Below are 15,732 nucleotides of genomic sequence, written 5' to 3' on the forward strand. Positions count from 1 at the left end.
TAGGAATAGATGCCCAGGGACCAGGGTCACTTTCTACCAGACCAACAGTACCAGAACTTCCAAATAGCACCAAACCATAGCTTTAGCCATGCATGGTGGGACACGCCTTTAATCCCAGGACCCAGGAGGCAAAGGCAGGAATATCTCTGTGAGTTCAATTCCAGCCTGGTCTACAAAGCAAGTCTAAGACAGCCAGGCTACACAGAGAAATCCTATATTGAAAAATGGGGGGGTGAGGAGTGTTGGGGAAGAACATATAGATCACCCCAGAGAAGTCTCAGATTTTTCCAGGAATCCAGAAACCATACTTTGAGAATGATTCCATAATATGACAGCTCAATTTTCTTATACTGATTAAAGGGAGGGAACTGATAACTGGGATACACAAAGAATTCCTGTAAATGGCTGATAGACATATCAAAATACTTAATTTCACTACCAATTAAAAATACAGTATCCAAACAGGAGTGAACTGTCATTTTGCTCATAAAACACTGAAAAGCACAGAAAGGTGCAATGGTTTCAAGAGTGGAAAGATTCTTAAAATTCTCTCAAAGGAGAAAACACAGGCATGCCCATTTTTATTATTCCTATACCCTTGAATGATTTGAATGAGAAGATTTTAAGTATTATTCTTAAAGACATAATGTGGACCAGCAAAACAACTTAGCAGGTAAAGGTGCTTGCTGCCAAACCTGTTGGCCTGAGTTCAGTCTTGGAGACTCACACAATGAAATGAGAGAACTGACTCCTACAAGTTGTCTTCTGACCTCCATACATATGTGATGGCACATGCATACACACACACACACACACACGACTAATACTATAATAATATAACTTGCCACAGACACTAGGTATTCATAAGACAGATAATAATAAGAATTGGCAAAAATAGAGAAAAACACATCCACTTGTAACGGCTGCTTGGATTGTAGGTTACAAGATATCCCAGTGATCCAGCCAAAAGAAATTAAACCATGTTTCCATGCAGAAATGTCCATGTGAGGCCAGGCACAGTACCATATACATGTGAAGCCAGCAGCACCTGGAGGGATGATGCAGGAGGATCCCTGTGAGTTTGAGGCCAGCCTATGCTGTATATTAAAGTCATATCTCAAAAAGAATACCAACCTGCAAACAACTTTGTGCATAAATGTTCATGGATGTATTGCTCACAACAGCCTAAAAAGGACAAATAAGCCGTGGATTCGTAACAGAAAAATGAATCAGCAAATATGGCCATGGTGTAGGGGGACATACCTAGTAGAGTCCTGGGACCTGGTAGGCTGAGGCAGAAGGGTCATTAGATGCCAACCTGAACTACATAGCCAGATCTCTTCTTATTTAGAAGAACAAATGTTCTAAAAGACCAAACTGATCCAAACCTTCAATGCTACCTTAAATTCCAAGCATAAAGGATGACTCTAAGACTTGGCATAATAGAAGAATATTGGAAAAGAACAAAGTTGGATGACCTATATATTTACAGTTTGAAGTTCACTACAAAGCAACAGCTTTCAGATTTACTAGAAAGCCACAACCACTATGGTGTTCATGTTAGGATAGACACATACACTGGTTCACAAGCAAAGTCCAGTCATGGAGCTACACATGCTTATTTGGCTGATGGCTTTTCAACAACAGTGCCAAGATAATGAAAGTTTAAGAGGATTTGTTTTCAACAACAAAAAAAAAATACTACTAAACTAACATTCATATGCAAAAATAATTTTTTTCAACTCTTACCTTATATCACACACATGTTCACATTTAAGCTGTCAAGGAATTAGTGTGTACACTCAGGTTCTCCTCCAGATAGAAAGGTACTTTGTACTTTAAAGTGCTGGGAAGCTGAATATAAAACACAACTGATTTGCCATGCTCCCTCCAAAACCTAGCTGCCTGAGCAGTGTCTCCAGGAGAGGTACTGAAAAACTTCTCATCTCTTTGATGGGTCTGCCCTACATTTACAAGGCACCAACTTTCTCTTTGGATGTTTTCACCAAGGTGTATTTACTGATGCAACAATGACATCAGGAATCCTAGTCAGCCTGAATGGTCAAAGGTATCCAAGATGGAGGGCTTTCAAACAAGGAAAGTCCTAGCCAATCAGAACAAGATGGATCATCTTTAGGAAAACAAGATGGTTCACCCTAACTGAGAAATTATCTGTCATTAACCTACTATAACTGAATTCTTTCCTAGTTATACCTTTCAAAGCTGGAACTGTGATAGAAAGCAGCCCCATTGTCACCAAGGCCCTGTTTTCTCATAAATGTAGACCAGAATCTAGAGGGATGGAATCTAAATTCAGATGCAAAAGAATGAGGGCCATTTAAGGCTACAGGAATTCAGACTTGGATAACATGGGGACATTAGATAGCATGAGGGAGACATTGGATAGCATGGGAATACATTGGATAACATGGGGAAGACAGTAGATGGCACAGAGGAGACATCGGATGCTTACAGTTCTAGATAGAGTGAGCCCTGGGAGAATGGAGCCTAAAAATAAGGTAGACTAAAGTCTCATGCCAACTTCATTCAAGGTATAAGACAATTTTCACTCTGAGGGCTAAGAGTCACCAGAGTAAAGTTTATAATCACAAGGACAAGTTACAAGTAGGAAAAAAAAGTTTTTCTGTAGAGGTATATAAACAACTAACAATATCCAGTTATAATGGATAATCTGAAGTAATCTCACCCCTATCCACTACACCTGGGAGGGGCATGAAAACATTCCAAGAACAATTCCATGTTTCAAGAAACTGAGGTCTGTTTTCATGGAGTTGTCTCTCAAGCACTTACAATTTTCATAGGACTCCATTCTTGGACTGTGTTCTAACAATTGAATAGCTTGGCAGCGACACTGCCTGGCAAAAAGACATCAGGTAGCAGGGGAGAAACACTGCATTGCATTGCAAAGACACTAAGTAGCACTGGGGAGATGTTGGATAGATAGCATGGTGGGGGGGAGAGGAGGGGTGGAGGGAAGTACTGCTTGCAAATCAACAGCCTGAGGAGCTTTTCATCTGGAACAGAGGGCAGAGACAGGGACGATGGAGACAACAGCCCGGCCTCTAGTCCACTTGCTGGCTCCAGATCGAGTTCCCCTAAAATCGTGAGATTCTGATCCATTACTTGAAAGAAATCCTCTTTTACATAAGATATCTTCACCAATATGCCTGAGGACATAGCCTGATATTTGAGTCTGGTGAAGAGAACACTGGAATTTCTCATCACAGAGACACATTGCATACAATAAGTACTTAGCAAATGTGCATAGGATTAATTGCATACTGTGCTGGGGAACTTTTTATTACATTCATTTCTAAATCTGTACATGTTTATACATATGTGTGGGTCTGCGTGATAGAGAACATATGTGTTGGTCAGAGGCCAACTTGTAAGAAAGAGTCTCTTCCTGGAGATCAAACTGAGGTTCTCATGTTTGGTAACAAACACCTTTACCTGCTGAGCTACTTCCTCTGCCTGGAGATGGTTAGTTTCATGTGGCTACATGGTTAGATATGGTGCTGTGATGCTTGCTATGCTGTCTCAGTATTACACTAAAGGATTTATTAGTATTTACAATCAGTTGACTTTTAATAGACCACCTGGGCCTCCATGATGTAGCAGACCTCATCCAATCAGCCTTGGGAAAGGAAGAGGAAAACCAAGGTTTCCCCAAGAAGACTATAACCTAGAACTGCTGCCTGAGTTTCAGCATAGATGTTAGACCTACTATTCCCTGTGAACCAATTTCTTAAAGTTGTAAATACATTTCCATTCTAGTGATCATGTATCTCTAGAGAATCCAGACTTAGAAATATGCTAACTAGCTGTCCATAAAATGACTGAATCATACCTTCTAGGCAGTAAGGAACCAGGAGACACTGGGGACCACAAGATACCGCGCACAGCTCACCCACCATGTCTATGCACCATCCCTAAAGGTAAAAACATGTGTGGCTTTATAACATCTCTCAGAGAATCCTGCAGGTAGGTGGCCCCAACAACAGGTGTGTTCCCTGTATGTAGGTGTCAGTTGTTCTAAGCTATCAATTTGATCTTCTAGGAAAACAAAAATAACCTGATGAGGTGTAAAAGCCGTATTGTTAAACTACTTCAAATCAATATCTTAATAGCATATCGAGTTTCATTGGGGCCATCTCGTTTCATCTTCCCCATGAGCCCAGGGCATATGCCCTATTGTCATCTTCGGTTGTCACAGACACTTGAGTACCTTGCCTAGGTCAAATTAATATGTGGAAACAGTCACAGTTAGTGAGTGTGCAGAGCCAAAATTCAAACCAGTTACTGAATGTCACTCTGACATAAATAATGCAAAGTCCTAGGACAATGTAAACATCAGGTCAGTAGTATAGCTTATTTTACGTTGTATTCCATACAGACTTCACAATTGGTTATCCAGGGCTCTTTCTAAGCTGTGATGATAATATAGTCCTCCAACCCAGCCCCTGCCCTTCCAACTCACAGACTACGTGGCCTGTTGAAGGGGAATGTCTTAGGACTTACTACAGTTCTCACTGAGAAATTCGCAGCATTCCAGCACCTACAACTCTAACCCCTTACATGGAATTTCTTAAGGACTAAAGCAACAGAAACAATATGGCTGTGAGAAGCTGGGGACCCTAATCTTTGTCCTGTTCCTCATTAGCACAGTATTCCTGCTTAGGACAATGTCGGAGGCTCTAATCATTTACTTTGACATAGGAGAGGGTTGCATATACTAAGAGACTAGATGTGCTAAGTCTTCAGTATCTCACAAATTCTAAACATCAGAACTCAACTTTGGCAACCAGAAAATAAGCGCGCCGATGAAAAAGGATAGAGATAAATGATCCCTGATACTTAAGGTAATTTTGAAGTGACATGGGAATGACTGATACGAAAACAAGCCCAGAGAATTTAGACCTCAAAGTCTAAAGTAAAGACCTATTTCCATATGGAAAACACCCCAAGAAGCATTGCAGATTCTTACATGAGGAAATAACTAGAAAGCAACAGCGTTCACTACCCTGAGAGACAGAGAAGCGAGGCAGTCATCTGCAAGCTGCTACTATGTCAGAGTTGGAGCTGAGACCTGGGATCAGATTACAAGGCGATGTAATCAGCTGGTTGCCTTTCCCAGGAACTATCCCTGCCGACCGACCTCCGGGTTGGAGAGGGAAGCTGGAGGTGACTCCTAGCACCAGAGTCTTTGACACAAAGAAAGAGAAAATAAATCTGGGCAGCCCAGTCCAACAGCAAGCACTGGGGCTCTGTGCCAGCCAGAAAAGGCAGCCGCCACCATGCAGGGAACCCAACTCAAGTGCTCTACAACAACAGCTTACACTTAAGCTCTGAGCCACTTCTCCAAATGCATTCTTCCTTTTTCCTTCAGTCTTGGATTCTATCCCATGGACTGGTGCTACCCACATTCAGGGTGTGTATTCCTACCTCAAAAAGAAAAGAAAAGGAAACAAAAACAAAAACCTGTGAGACCCAGAGCAAGCGCTCTGCCCCCACCTGCCTCTCCTCTCTCTTAATATAATATTTGTATTACTTCAGGAATTTCATATCATACACATATCTCACTTATTTCCTAGTCCTTTCATATCCACCTTCTACCCTGTGACCTCCCCCAAATATTAAAAAAAAAAAAAGTCCAACTTGTGTTATCTACATACTCACTGTAGCATGGTCAAACTTTGAGTGGCCTCCCTCTTAAATAGAACAGAGTTGTTCCCCTGCACCCCTGTCAGAAGCCAACAACTGTGGAGAGCTAACGTGGGCATCTTTATCACACTTTTTAAAAGTTCTCTTCCATGGCTTCCTATTTAGGCTGCTATTTTTTTTCTTTCCTGGGGGGGGGGAAGGGAGGAGTTGGGGTGGGGGTAGGTTTGTCTCTTAAATGAATATAAACCCTGTCAAGTTGGCATTAAGATTAGCCACCACAATCAGGGAGATTGTGCACCTTTTTACATCTTCATTGTGATTTAAAGTAGTCCTTTATAAACTGCTCATTTGGATATTTTCTTACTTTTTCTCTTAATTGTCTTTCCCTAATTGATTTGGGAAACTAGCTTATATTTCCTGAATATTAATACCTCGTCTGTTCTATGTGTTATAAATCACCCCCTCCATGTATCTTCTGTTTTGTTCTTTTAAGGATTTTTATTATTGTGCGTGCTGATGCTTGCATGTGTGTATGATCTCTCTGTGTGAGAGTAGTTGTGCGTGTGCCAGTGCATGAACAACAGAGGAGAGAGGACCACTTCTGGGAGTTGATTCTCTTTTCCTATTGTGTCTTGATGCATGGTCTCACTTGTTTCAGCCATGTTGCATAGCATACTCCAGGGCAGCTGGACTAGTCTCCTATCTCAGCTTCCAGCCTTGAGGTGAGAGTAACAGACTACAAAATGCAAAGCCACAGCACATGACTTTTTAATGTGGCCTCTAGGGGTTAAATTCAAGTTATCAGGCTTGCACAAAAACTTCTACCCACTGAACCATCCTGATGGCCTTTGTCTTTTTCAAAACTATCAAGGAGATAGTTTCTTATTTAATGATGTTTTCCTTTATTTTACATTTTTCTTTTATTGGCCTAATAGTTTTACTATTTTGTATGCTGGCTTTTACTTATCTTTAATGTGTCTTTTCAGGAGCTGAAGAGGTAAGTTAGTAATTAAAAGCACTGACTGGATTTAAGTTCAGTTCCTGCAAGGCAGTTCATGACCCTCTGTGACTCTAATCCTAGAGGATCTGATGCCTCTTCTGGCCTCCGAGGGTACTGTACCAGCCTGGTACTACAGAGACATCAACATTCAGGCAAACACTCATACACATAAAATAAAAATGATAACATCTCAAAAAATAAACAGATAAATAAAAGTCTTTTGTATACACGGAAAAAAAAAACTATAGTAAAATGCTTGTGCTGAAGCAGAAAGAATAGAAACTTGAATTGTAGCAGGTAGGCCAGTTCTCAGATCCCAGTTCCCCGATTACTTACCCAGTGCAGACTGCTAAGTCTGCCTGAGATTCATCTGCCAAATTAAAATAGAGCTCAATTCTCACTTTATCAATTCAAAGACACGCATCTTAACATTTCTGCAATCAGGATGTGTCTTACAATCAACAATGCATCATGACTTAATTCATAAAATGCATACAGGGCAGCTTCTGGGTAAGAAGGTAAGACTAAACAGGATTAGCACAGGCCTGGTAGGTCTTCCATCAGGGTGAGTTCTTCTCAAGGAATACAGCTGCTATTGTTTTGCTGGCTTCCCAGTACCCTTTGCTTTTGAGCTTCCAACATTCACTTGCTGAGGACCCCTTCACGATCCCCATATCAAAAGCTCTCAGCTGACACTCCATGTAATGGGATTCATGTAACAGGGTTTCTGATGCTAACATCCCGTTCCCCAATTGGTTCTTGATTTGTCAGTAAAGAAGGCTGGGGGCCAGTTGCTGGTTAGAAGTTACAGGCGGGACTTCTGGGTCGCAGGAGAAAAAGGCAGATTCAGGGAAGGAGGAAGGAATTTTTTTCTGCCATGCTTTGGAGGAGGAGGAACTCAGCAACCATGTGAGATCTTGGGGAAACCGGGGGTCTATGGCCTCCACTACAGGAGGGGCTAAGTGTGACTAGCCCCTGAAGTTTAGAGCAAGTGGAGAGACAGAGATAATAAATTGGTAAGGGCGAGCTTTTCCAGGCAGGAGATAGTAACACCCAGCAAATGTGCCTAGAAGGCAAGTTGTAAAGGAACAAACTCTGTGTGTGTGTGTGTGTGTGTGTGTGTGTGTTTTATCCTCAGATTCAAGGGTCTCAGGTAGAATGTGGTAGTGTGGCCACCTCCCAGAGAAAAGGCAAGTAAAACAAAAGGGAAGTAGGAAGGGGCCAGTAGTGAGGCTGGACCCAGAGCTAAAGGTGGTAGCTTAAAACTACACGCAACAGATTCAGACTATCTGGATCTTGTATTTAAGGGTTCCACACAAAGTAACTCTTTCTCTATAGCTTCAAAAAGTATACCTCATCCTTGGGGTTACCCACATCTGTCAGGTACCAAGAGCTATCACCACAGTCCCTACAGATGACTTCATACTCCTTCACAACAGGAGTTCTGCACTTCTATTGACCCTCTCAATGCCTACCTGGCATATCTAGAGGGTTGTAACTTCTGAAAGGCTGGCAAGGAGATAGAGAGCTGTGGGCCTTGGTGATTTTTGACAAATGGGACTGCCTCAGGAGATTTGGGGAAGGCAAAACAGGAATAGAAATGAACCAGTTGAAAAGAACTGGAGGCCATCAGCTAGTGTCCTATGTTAAGGGTAGGCACAAAGAAGTCTGCATGCTGGCCCATTAACTACTCATAGCCACTTATGTAGGAAGATAGTTTTAGCAACTCTCTCTCTCTCCCAGTACAGAGGAAAGACTGAGCTGCAAGAGGGAAGTGATGTGGCCAGTGATGCTGAAACTGTACCACTAAGATGCTGACTCACTGGCTGCTGTCCCACCATCCTGGCTTTGGTTTTAGGATAGAATATGAACCACAAAGTGAGCTTCTATCAAAGTCAATGTCATGAGTCTGGTGGAACATCAACTCATGGAAAGCCCACTAGATCTCACAAAACAAATGGGGACAGCACATAGATCTGGCTATGTCACAAACTATCTGCAAAATGCATAAGCATACACCAATCTTCATACTCCCTTTCAGAGATCACCAGCTTTGGTCCATTGCTCTGACCATGTCTAGGAGCAGTCATAACTAGGATCATTCCAGGCCAGAGGCTACTCCTACTATTCTCAGCTACTCCTACTATTCTCAGCTACTCCTACTATTCTCAGCAGATCACAGCAGTTCTCAGGGGAGTGTGTCTCATGCCCATCATAAACTATGTCTTCATTTCACCCACACGAATGTTTATCAACATCCCAAAGAGCAAAGGAGGTCTTCTGGGAAGATTGAACTTCTTCCCATTTACCCTACACATTGAAAATAAACTTGCAAATCTCACTAGGAGTGATGGCTTGAGAGACACAGAAAAAGGTTAAGATACTAGTATTCTAAACTACACCTCTATCTCCCAGACTCTAGAGTAACTAAGGTTGACCAAGCAGAAATGTCTTTTTCCCATACCACTAATTCAGGAAAGAACAGAGATGAGTGTAACCTGCTTCTTATGCTATGTGCCGATATGGTAAAGACAAGTTTTGAATCTCCCCCGCCCCCCATTACTGTTTAAAAAAAAAAAAAAAAAGCTTTGTTACTCCCATTGTAAGGTGAATTCCAATGTTATCTCAATAGGTGATAAAATCCAAGTGACATGGTTCCATCCAGGCTGTAAACATTTTTAAATTGCATCAACACAACCCAAGAGTAGAAGAACCGAGGCAGTTATGCTCTTAAACACCTCAAGAACTTATCTCTAGCCCCAAGGAAGTGAGAGGGAGCAAGATTCCCAACTTGAAGTTTTGGTGTCACCAAGAGAAACAAGGGAAAAGGGGAGATTGCACAGATCCTACGAACGTTAGAGTGGCTGGATGAAATCCTGCAGAAGCATAGTTATGACACTACTCCAGAGTCTCAAGGTGACAACACGACTTCCCACTGAACAACAAATGATCAAACACAACAACTGACTCTACGGAGTCACTGAACATAAACAGTTAGCATGACAGCGGGTGAGTAGACTTTCAACCTGTGGGGTTTCCTTCTGCTGCACCTGGATCAGGAGATGGCTACAAAGGAGTATCTCATAGTGAGAAAAACAATGTGTGTGCCCAATGTCCTCTGCTCTCCCTTACAATAGAGTTCTAAGCTATCCTTCCAGCTCATTTCTGTGGTTCCAACTGTGTATCTGAGAGTTGGGAAAGTCATAGAGTTTTGTGAACTAGAATGGTCTATGATCCCTGGGTTTACCCACAGCCTCATCAAATATAACTAGAGAAAGGTCAAGGCACACTTGGCCCCGGCCTGCCATCAGAGTGTGGCCTGAGCTCACAGATGGTGAATTCAGGTCTAATAGAGACTGGGAAATTTTCCCAGTAAAGGAAGAATCTCAATGAGAACAATGGCCAGAAGGAATGTAATACCATTTTATGTTGAGCATACCTGAGCAATGTTGTACAGAGAGATCCCAAGAGACCAGAATACACCTCAACAGGGACACAGGAGATATGCCATGCAAAACAAATAAGGAGAATGAAGACTGGGAAGGTATGTGCATATGCTGAGAAGGGAAAGACCCAAAGGATGGATGTTTCCAATTTGAGCCACCACATAGATTCCTTGCATGATACCTGGCTCCTGGTACTTGTGTCAACTGTGTACAGTATGATCTTTCTGTTCAAACTTCCAAAGGCTAAACTCTATGCAGGCCATCAATTGGGATAAGTGAGTGAATGGGTGAATGGCTAGACAAAAGAACAAGTGACAGATTTTTCCATTTAATTGGAGTTCTAAGACCAGCAGGAATTATAAAGGAAAATCTGTTTTGAGACTATAGGTCAAAGCCATGGAATGTGTATTTGACTCCATCACTCAGCAGCTGGGTGGCCTTGGCTGTACTCTATCTGTTCTGTGAGGCTCAGCACTCCTACTTGCAGTAGGAACATAGGTTCTTGCCTTTCAGACATGGGGAGCCTTCAGGTATGTGCTTCAACAAAGCTCTCACAGGTTGTAGGGCCTTCAAGACCCTTTATCAGGATTCTAGGACAGGAATCAGGCAGTCTGTACTCTCACCCCTCCAGCAAAAAGCTTTCTGGCTCCTGGGACAGAGCCAGTTCTTCCCCTAGAACTCTCCAGAGTCAAGCCCAAGGCCAAGGAGTTCCCAGGGGTAGCACTGAAGCATGGAGCTAAAATCTGAATGAGATTTTGGCCTAGGATGCATACATTCCTCAGCCAGTCCCCTCTCTTTTCTATTCTTTATAAATCACAAATGTAATTACTCAGAAAATAATCTTCTGCACCAAAACCCCAAATGAGTTTAATGTATAATTTATATATGAAAATGTAGATGCCAGTGTGTGATGAATCTCCACATAAATATTTTTGCAGTTAAATTTTTAGGCATCTGTCTTCTTTCCAAAGGATTTGCCAGGCAGATGTGAGGCCTCAGGACTCAGGCTGAATGGGGATGGAAAGCCCTGGCGTGTGGACTGCCACAGCTTGTAATTTGGTTGCCAGAACATTGAGCCCAGACTTTGAGCCAGCCAGCTAAAGTCATGTCAGAGCTCTGTCACAACCTCTGAGTGTGTGTGTCAGGGGGAGAGGGGTCACATGCTCAGGGTGAGTGTTCTTGCTATTTCTTGCTCAGAACAGGTATTTAACATTGTCCCAGCTCTATGCTCAGTCTCAAGGAAGGAAAGCACAGTGAAGTGTAGCTTGAGTACCAGCAGTTTGGAATCTACTGGGAGAGTCACACAAGGGAATGATGAATAACAGTGGTGGAGTAGCAAATGATGCAACTGGGGTTGGTCCTATGTGCCAGAAAGGTACATCAATGGCATCTCCCAAGTTTCCAGGGGCAGGGGCAACAGATAAAACAAAAGAACATCACCAACAGTAAGAAAAACATGCAAAAGACCAGCGTGAGAGTGGACATGATGAGGCGGTACCATCATGCCTGAAGAATGTATTGAGGCAGACCAACATGGAGGTTAGATTGGAAGGTGGAAGCCAGGCCACCAACAGGTCTGCATATGGCCTGGGTTGACCCCTTTGAATAGATCAAAGCTACACTTTGCTTGATGAATAGATGGAGACAAGTGAGGAAGGGTCACAGGGGCAAAAAAGAAAGCAAGTGGATCCGTGCTACAAAGTATAGAGGTGAGCTATGTGTTTTACTAAAAAAAAAAAATAATAATAATAAATAGCCCTTATATTCTAAGAGATTAGAACTTTTGCTGGACTTTACAGACAGACTTAGTAACATACCTTGAGGTCACTTAAGACTTTTAAGATCACTATCCTACTGTGTACTCAGTCTGTTCGTTTAATCTGCCTTTAAGAGGACAATACAACAAACAACCAGCCTTAATTGCTTTGAATTTCCCATGTATTCAACTTTTACAACCTAAGCTAATGCATAGCTGTAATCTTAATCCACCTGGCATTAGTGATCTGCACCAAGTTTTAGCCTTTGAATCTTTGAATAGATGGATCATAGGGCATTCGGGTCGACTGAAGTAGCAGTATAGGGAATACTGGTGACTCAAGAACCAGGAGGCAAGTATCATACAAGGCAGTTCCCATGCACCTCACTCAAGAATGATGCGTATGTTTTGGGACCTGTGTTATAATCAGCAGTTTCTGAAAGAGCAAATATAGGTTGAAACCAATTTTATAAAATAAATATCCCGCCGGGCGTGGTGGCGCACACCTTTAATCCCAGCACTTGGGAGGCAGAGGCAGGCGGATTTCTGAGTTCGAGGCCAGCCTGGTCTACAAAGTGAATTCCAGGACAGCCAGGGCTATACAGAGAAACCCTGTCTCGAAAAAACCAAAAAATAAATAAATAAATAAATAAATAAATATCCCAAAAGTGTTGAATGCCACATATAAATGTTGATTGGTAAATAGCAATGTTTGTAATACTCTTTGTTATCTGGGTCAGTTAGGGTCAGTGACCTAATCTCTTGTTACACTTTGTTAAAGATTTCCGTGAAGAACCCATTATTCCTTTCCCCATGTGATGCTTTCTGCATTTTTCAATAACAGAGAGGACAAAATCTTTGTTAGGGGCAGACACACCCACAGAGAGACAGGGACAAACAGATTCACAAGACAGCCTTCAGGCAGGCACATAATCAGACTCATACAACAGACAGAGGGCAATGGAAGATGCAGGGATATAGAAGATTCAAATCTGGGCTCACTCTTAATTAAATGACACCAAGAGAAAATGCTTCATTGATCTCTGTTCTTAATGTATGCAACACCAGCACATTATTGGTGACTCTGCATTTACTTTATTGTCATGTTTTCAAAGGGACCATAAAGTGTGTACAACATACACAAAAGCTAGTCTGCGTAGCAGAATCTTGAATGTGCAAAGTGCCTTAGCACACCTGATGCTGGCTAGAGGTCCCAAGTAGGTCTGTTAGCACCAGCACATGGCTTTAACTGACAAATGACTTTGAATATAAAGTACCTGAAAGACAGGTTGGGTCTTTGCTTCTCGCCGGAAGTTGCTACTGCCATTTGGAGATGATGGCTCATTATGCGAGGAAATTTTCTGGCATCCTTCTGACAGATGTGCAGTGGGACTATAAACACAACCCACAGCATCCTCTCACATGAAGATGTATACACTGTGGGCTGTGATATAGAGTACAGACCTAAGCTGAGAATCAGAGTCTATATGCCAGGGAGGAGGGACCTAGTTATCTTCAATGTACTCTGACTAGAACTGCTATTGAGGGTGGAGAATATGCCCTTGGTCTGGGCATATACCTTACTAGTAGAGTACACAAAGCCTCAGACTCAATCCCCAGAATCAGAAAAAGACAATGGTCTCTGTTATTCACCATGCAATTGTCAAGCATCAGATTCCACGGTGCCTTCTTTGAAGTGAGGCCTTATACAAAGGAAGTCCACACTTCCCCAGCCCATCTGAGCCCTGCATAGTCCCTGCCACAGTCTTCTATAATCTTGGTTGGAAACCCAAACTAGTGGAACTAAAGGCCCCAGCACAAGGCTTCCAAAGCCCCAGTCTTTATCACACTAGTGCCCATATGAAAGGAGAACCCAGCCTTGACTCGTTAACTTTCTCATTATTAGTGAAGATTTGGTGACCCCCAAGCCACATACCTCTCTTGACCTTTGCCGGCCTCAGGCCCTCGGCCTGAGCCAGGGCATCCCACGCCTCCCGTTCCCTCCATCGCCGGAGCTGCTCCTCTCGCATCTTATAGAAGAGGATGTGCTTCTGCACATCGCTGAGCTCGGCCAGCAGCTCTGGGTCGATGTACATGTCCTGCAGGATCTGCTGCAGCATGATGGTGTGGGGGACACACACCGGAGTGCGGCCAGTCAGAACTCCAAGGCTATGCAAGATCCCTGGGCCAGGCCAACGCCGCTGCGAGCCAATTCTGCCCTAGCTCCTCACTTTGGAGCCACTCCAGATGTCCTCTCCTTGGACAGCATCTTTGTCCTGTCTCAGCTCCCAGCCAGTGATGGATTCATATCGGCCAGGACAGCATTATTCACCCAAGCAGCAAGAACCAAGGAGCTCTGAGGGGAAGCAGAGGCAGAGAGCTGTCTAGTCCTGGCTTCCTATTAAGATCACTTATCATTAGATTACCGCATTTCAGCAGTGCTGTGGCTTCACCTGGGGTTTCTACAACAATAAGGGTCCAAACATCTGCTCAGACCCAAATCCACCTGGGTCGGTAGGTGTCGAGTGATCTGTTAGTGGAAGGTAACAATGACACCAGCTGTATCAGTGACACTGGCCTGGCCAGCTGAGAACTGATCCCTCCCCTGCAGATAAGAGGGGGTGGGGAAGAAGTTGTTTTGCCTACTAATTCAATGTCTTTTGAGCCAATGTCAGAGGCCTTTGAAACTTTCAAAACCTTCTGGGATCCCGGATGCCACAACTGTATCTGCTTCACCATGAGCAACCTTTCTCATTTCAGGGCACCTGGAAGATAATGTTACTTCTTAAAGTGCCTTGGGGAGGAAATGTCTTCCCTCCTATCTGTTTTGGATTCAAGCTGGCGAACAAAATGGAATCAGTAGAAGAAATGTAGGGGTTATTACCTTACCACAGTGTTCACGGCCATAAAGATGACATCACTTCCTTTCCCTAGAGCAGACTTTTAAACTCTGCGTGTGCTTAAAGATAGGCCTCCCCAGGGGGCCATTTGAGAGGTTGTTGTTGATATCTTTGTTGTCCAAGTCCTTTACCACAAAGCAGACTTGCTAGTCTGCTTTAATACAAACGTCCAGGCTTCTGCTTTGAGGAAGCAAAAGCCTCTGGCTTGGAGGGTGGGTAGGAGCTGCTCTTGCTGAGACCCGAGGCTCCCTTTCTAATAAGCTTGCTTGCAGAGCTGTTCATAGGTGTCCTTTTATCCAGACAGGAAAGCTCAAGAAGGCAGTGCATGCCTCGGGCTATGCAGCCAGTAGGCTGCCGCAGCAGCGCTCCACCCAGATTTCAAATTTGGCATCCTCTTCCGTAGTTTAAAGCTGCAACCCTATCCCTATCCGGAGAAAACAGGCAGGATCTGACACTGTGAGCAGGCTGGATTGGTGGTATCAGTTTCTCCACTTCCCTAGGGATGGAAGAGGGATCCCGAAACCAAGAGAAATGGTAGAGACCGGGAGTCTGAATCTGTCTCTCTCTGCAAGACTGACACAAAAGTAAGCAGAACCAAGCAGAGTCTCTCCAGTTAAGCCCACAGGGTCAAAAAGGAATGTGGCAGCCAGACACCCTCCTCTCAGGCCAGTCCCTTTCTTCTCTCAAGCCGGTTTTGGTCGGCGTTTTATCCCAGGCAATAGGGAAGCAAATTGGAACACTGGTGAACCAAAGGCAGGAAGGACATCTAGCCTCTGTGTCCCCAGATTCTTAAAAGAACAGGATAGAAGGCAGAGAAAACACTATTAAAAGCACAGGAATGGTTCCAGGCCTTTGAAAGTAGTGTCGTCCTGGGATTTGTAAATGAATAGGAGGAATGATTCCGCTAGTGCTACTGAGGCTCTGTTTGCGGGGGAGGAGCGCTCC

The 15,732-nt window shown here is 43.4% G+C and overlaps 1 protein-coding gene across 1 annotated transcript in view; it reads right to left on the minus strand.

Moving 5' to 3' along the window:
• Sh2d4b (SH2 domain containing 4B) overlaps positions 1-14,371 on the minus strand; it is a 78,000-nt gene extending 63,629 nt beyond the window's left edge. The window contains exon 1 of the mRNA XM_021182485.2: positions 13,824-14,371. Coding sequence (XP_021038144.1) covers positions 13,824-14,007 — 184 coding nt within the window. The 5' untranslated portion in view covers positions 14,008-14,371. The remainder of the gene's footprint in view (positions 1-13,823) is intronic.
• Between the last annotated feature and the right edge of the window lie 1,361 nt (positions 14,372-15,732).

The sequence above is a fragment of the Mus caroli genome, chromosome 14 (assembly GCF_900094665.2).
Source record: "Mus caroli chromosome 14, CAROLI_EIJ_v1.1, whole genome shotgun sequence".
Lineage (NCBI taxonomy): Eukaryota > Metazoa > Chordata > Mammalia > Rodentia > Muridae > Mus > Mus caroli.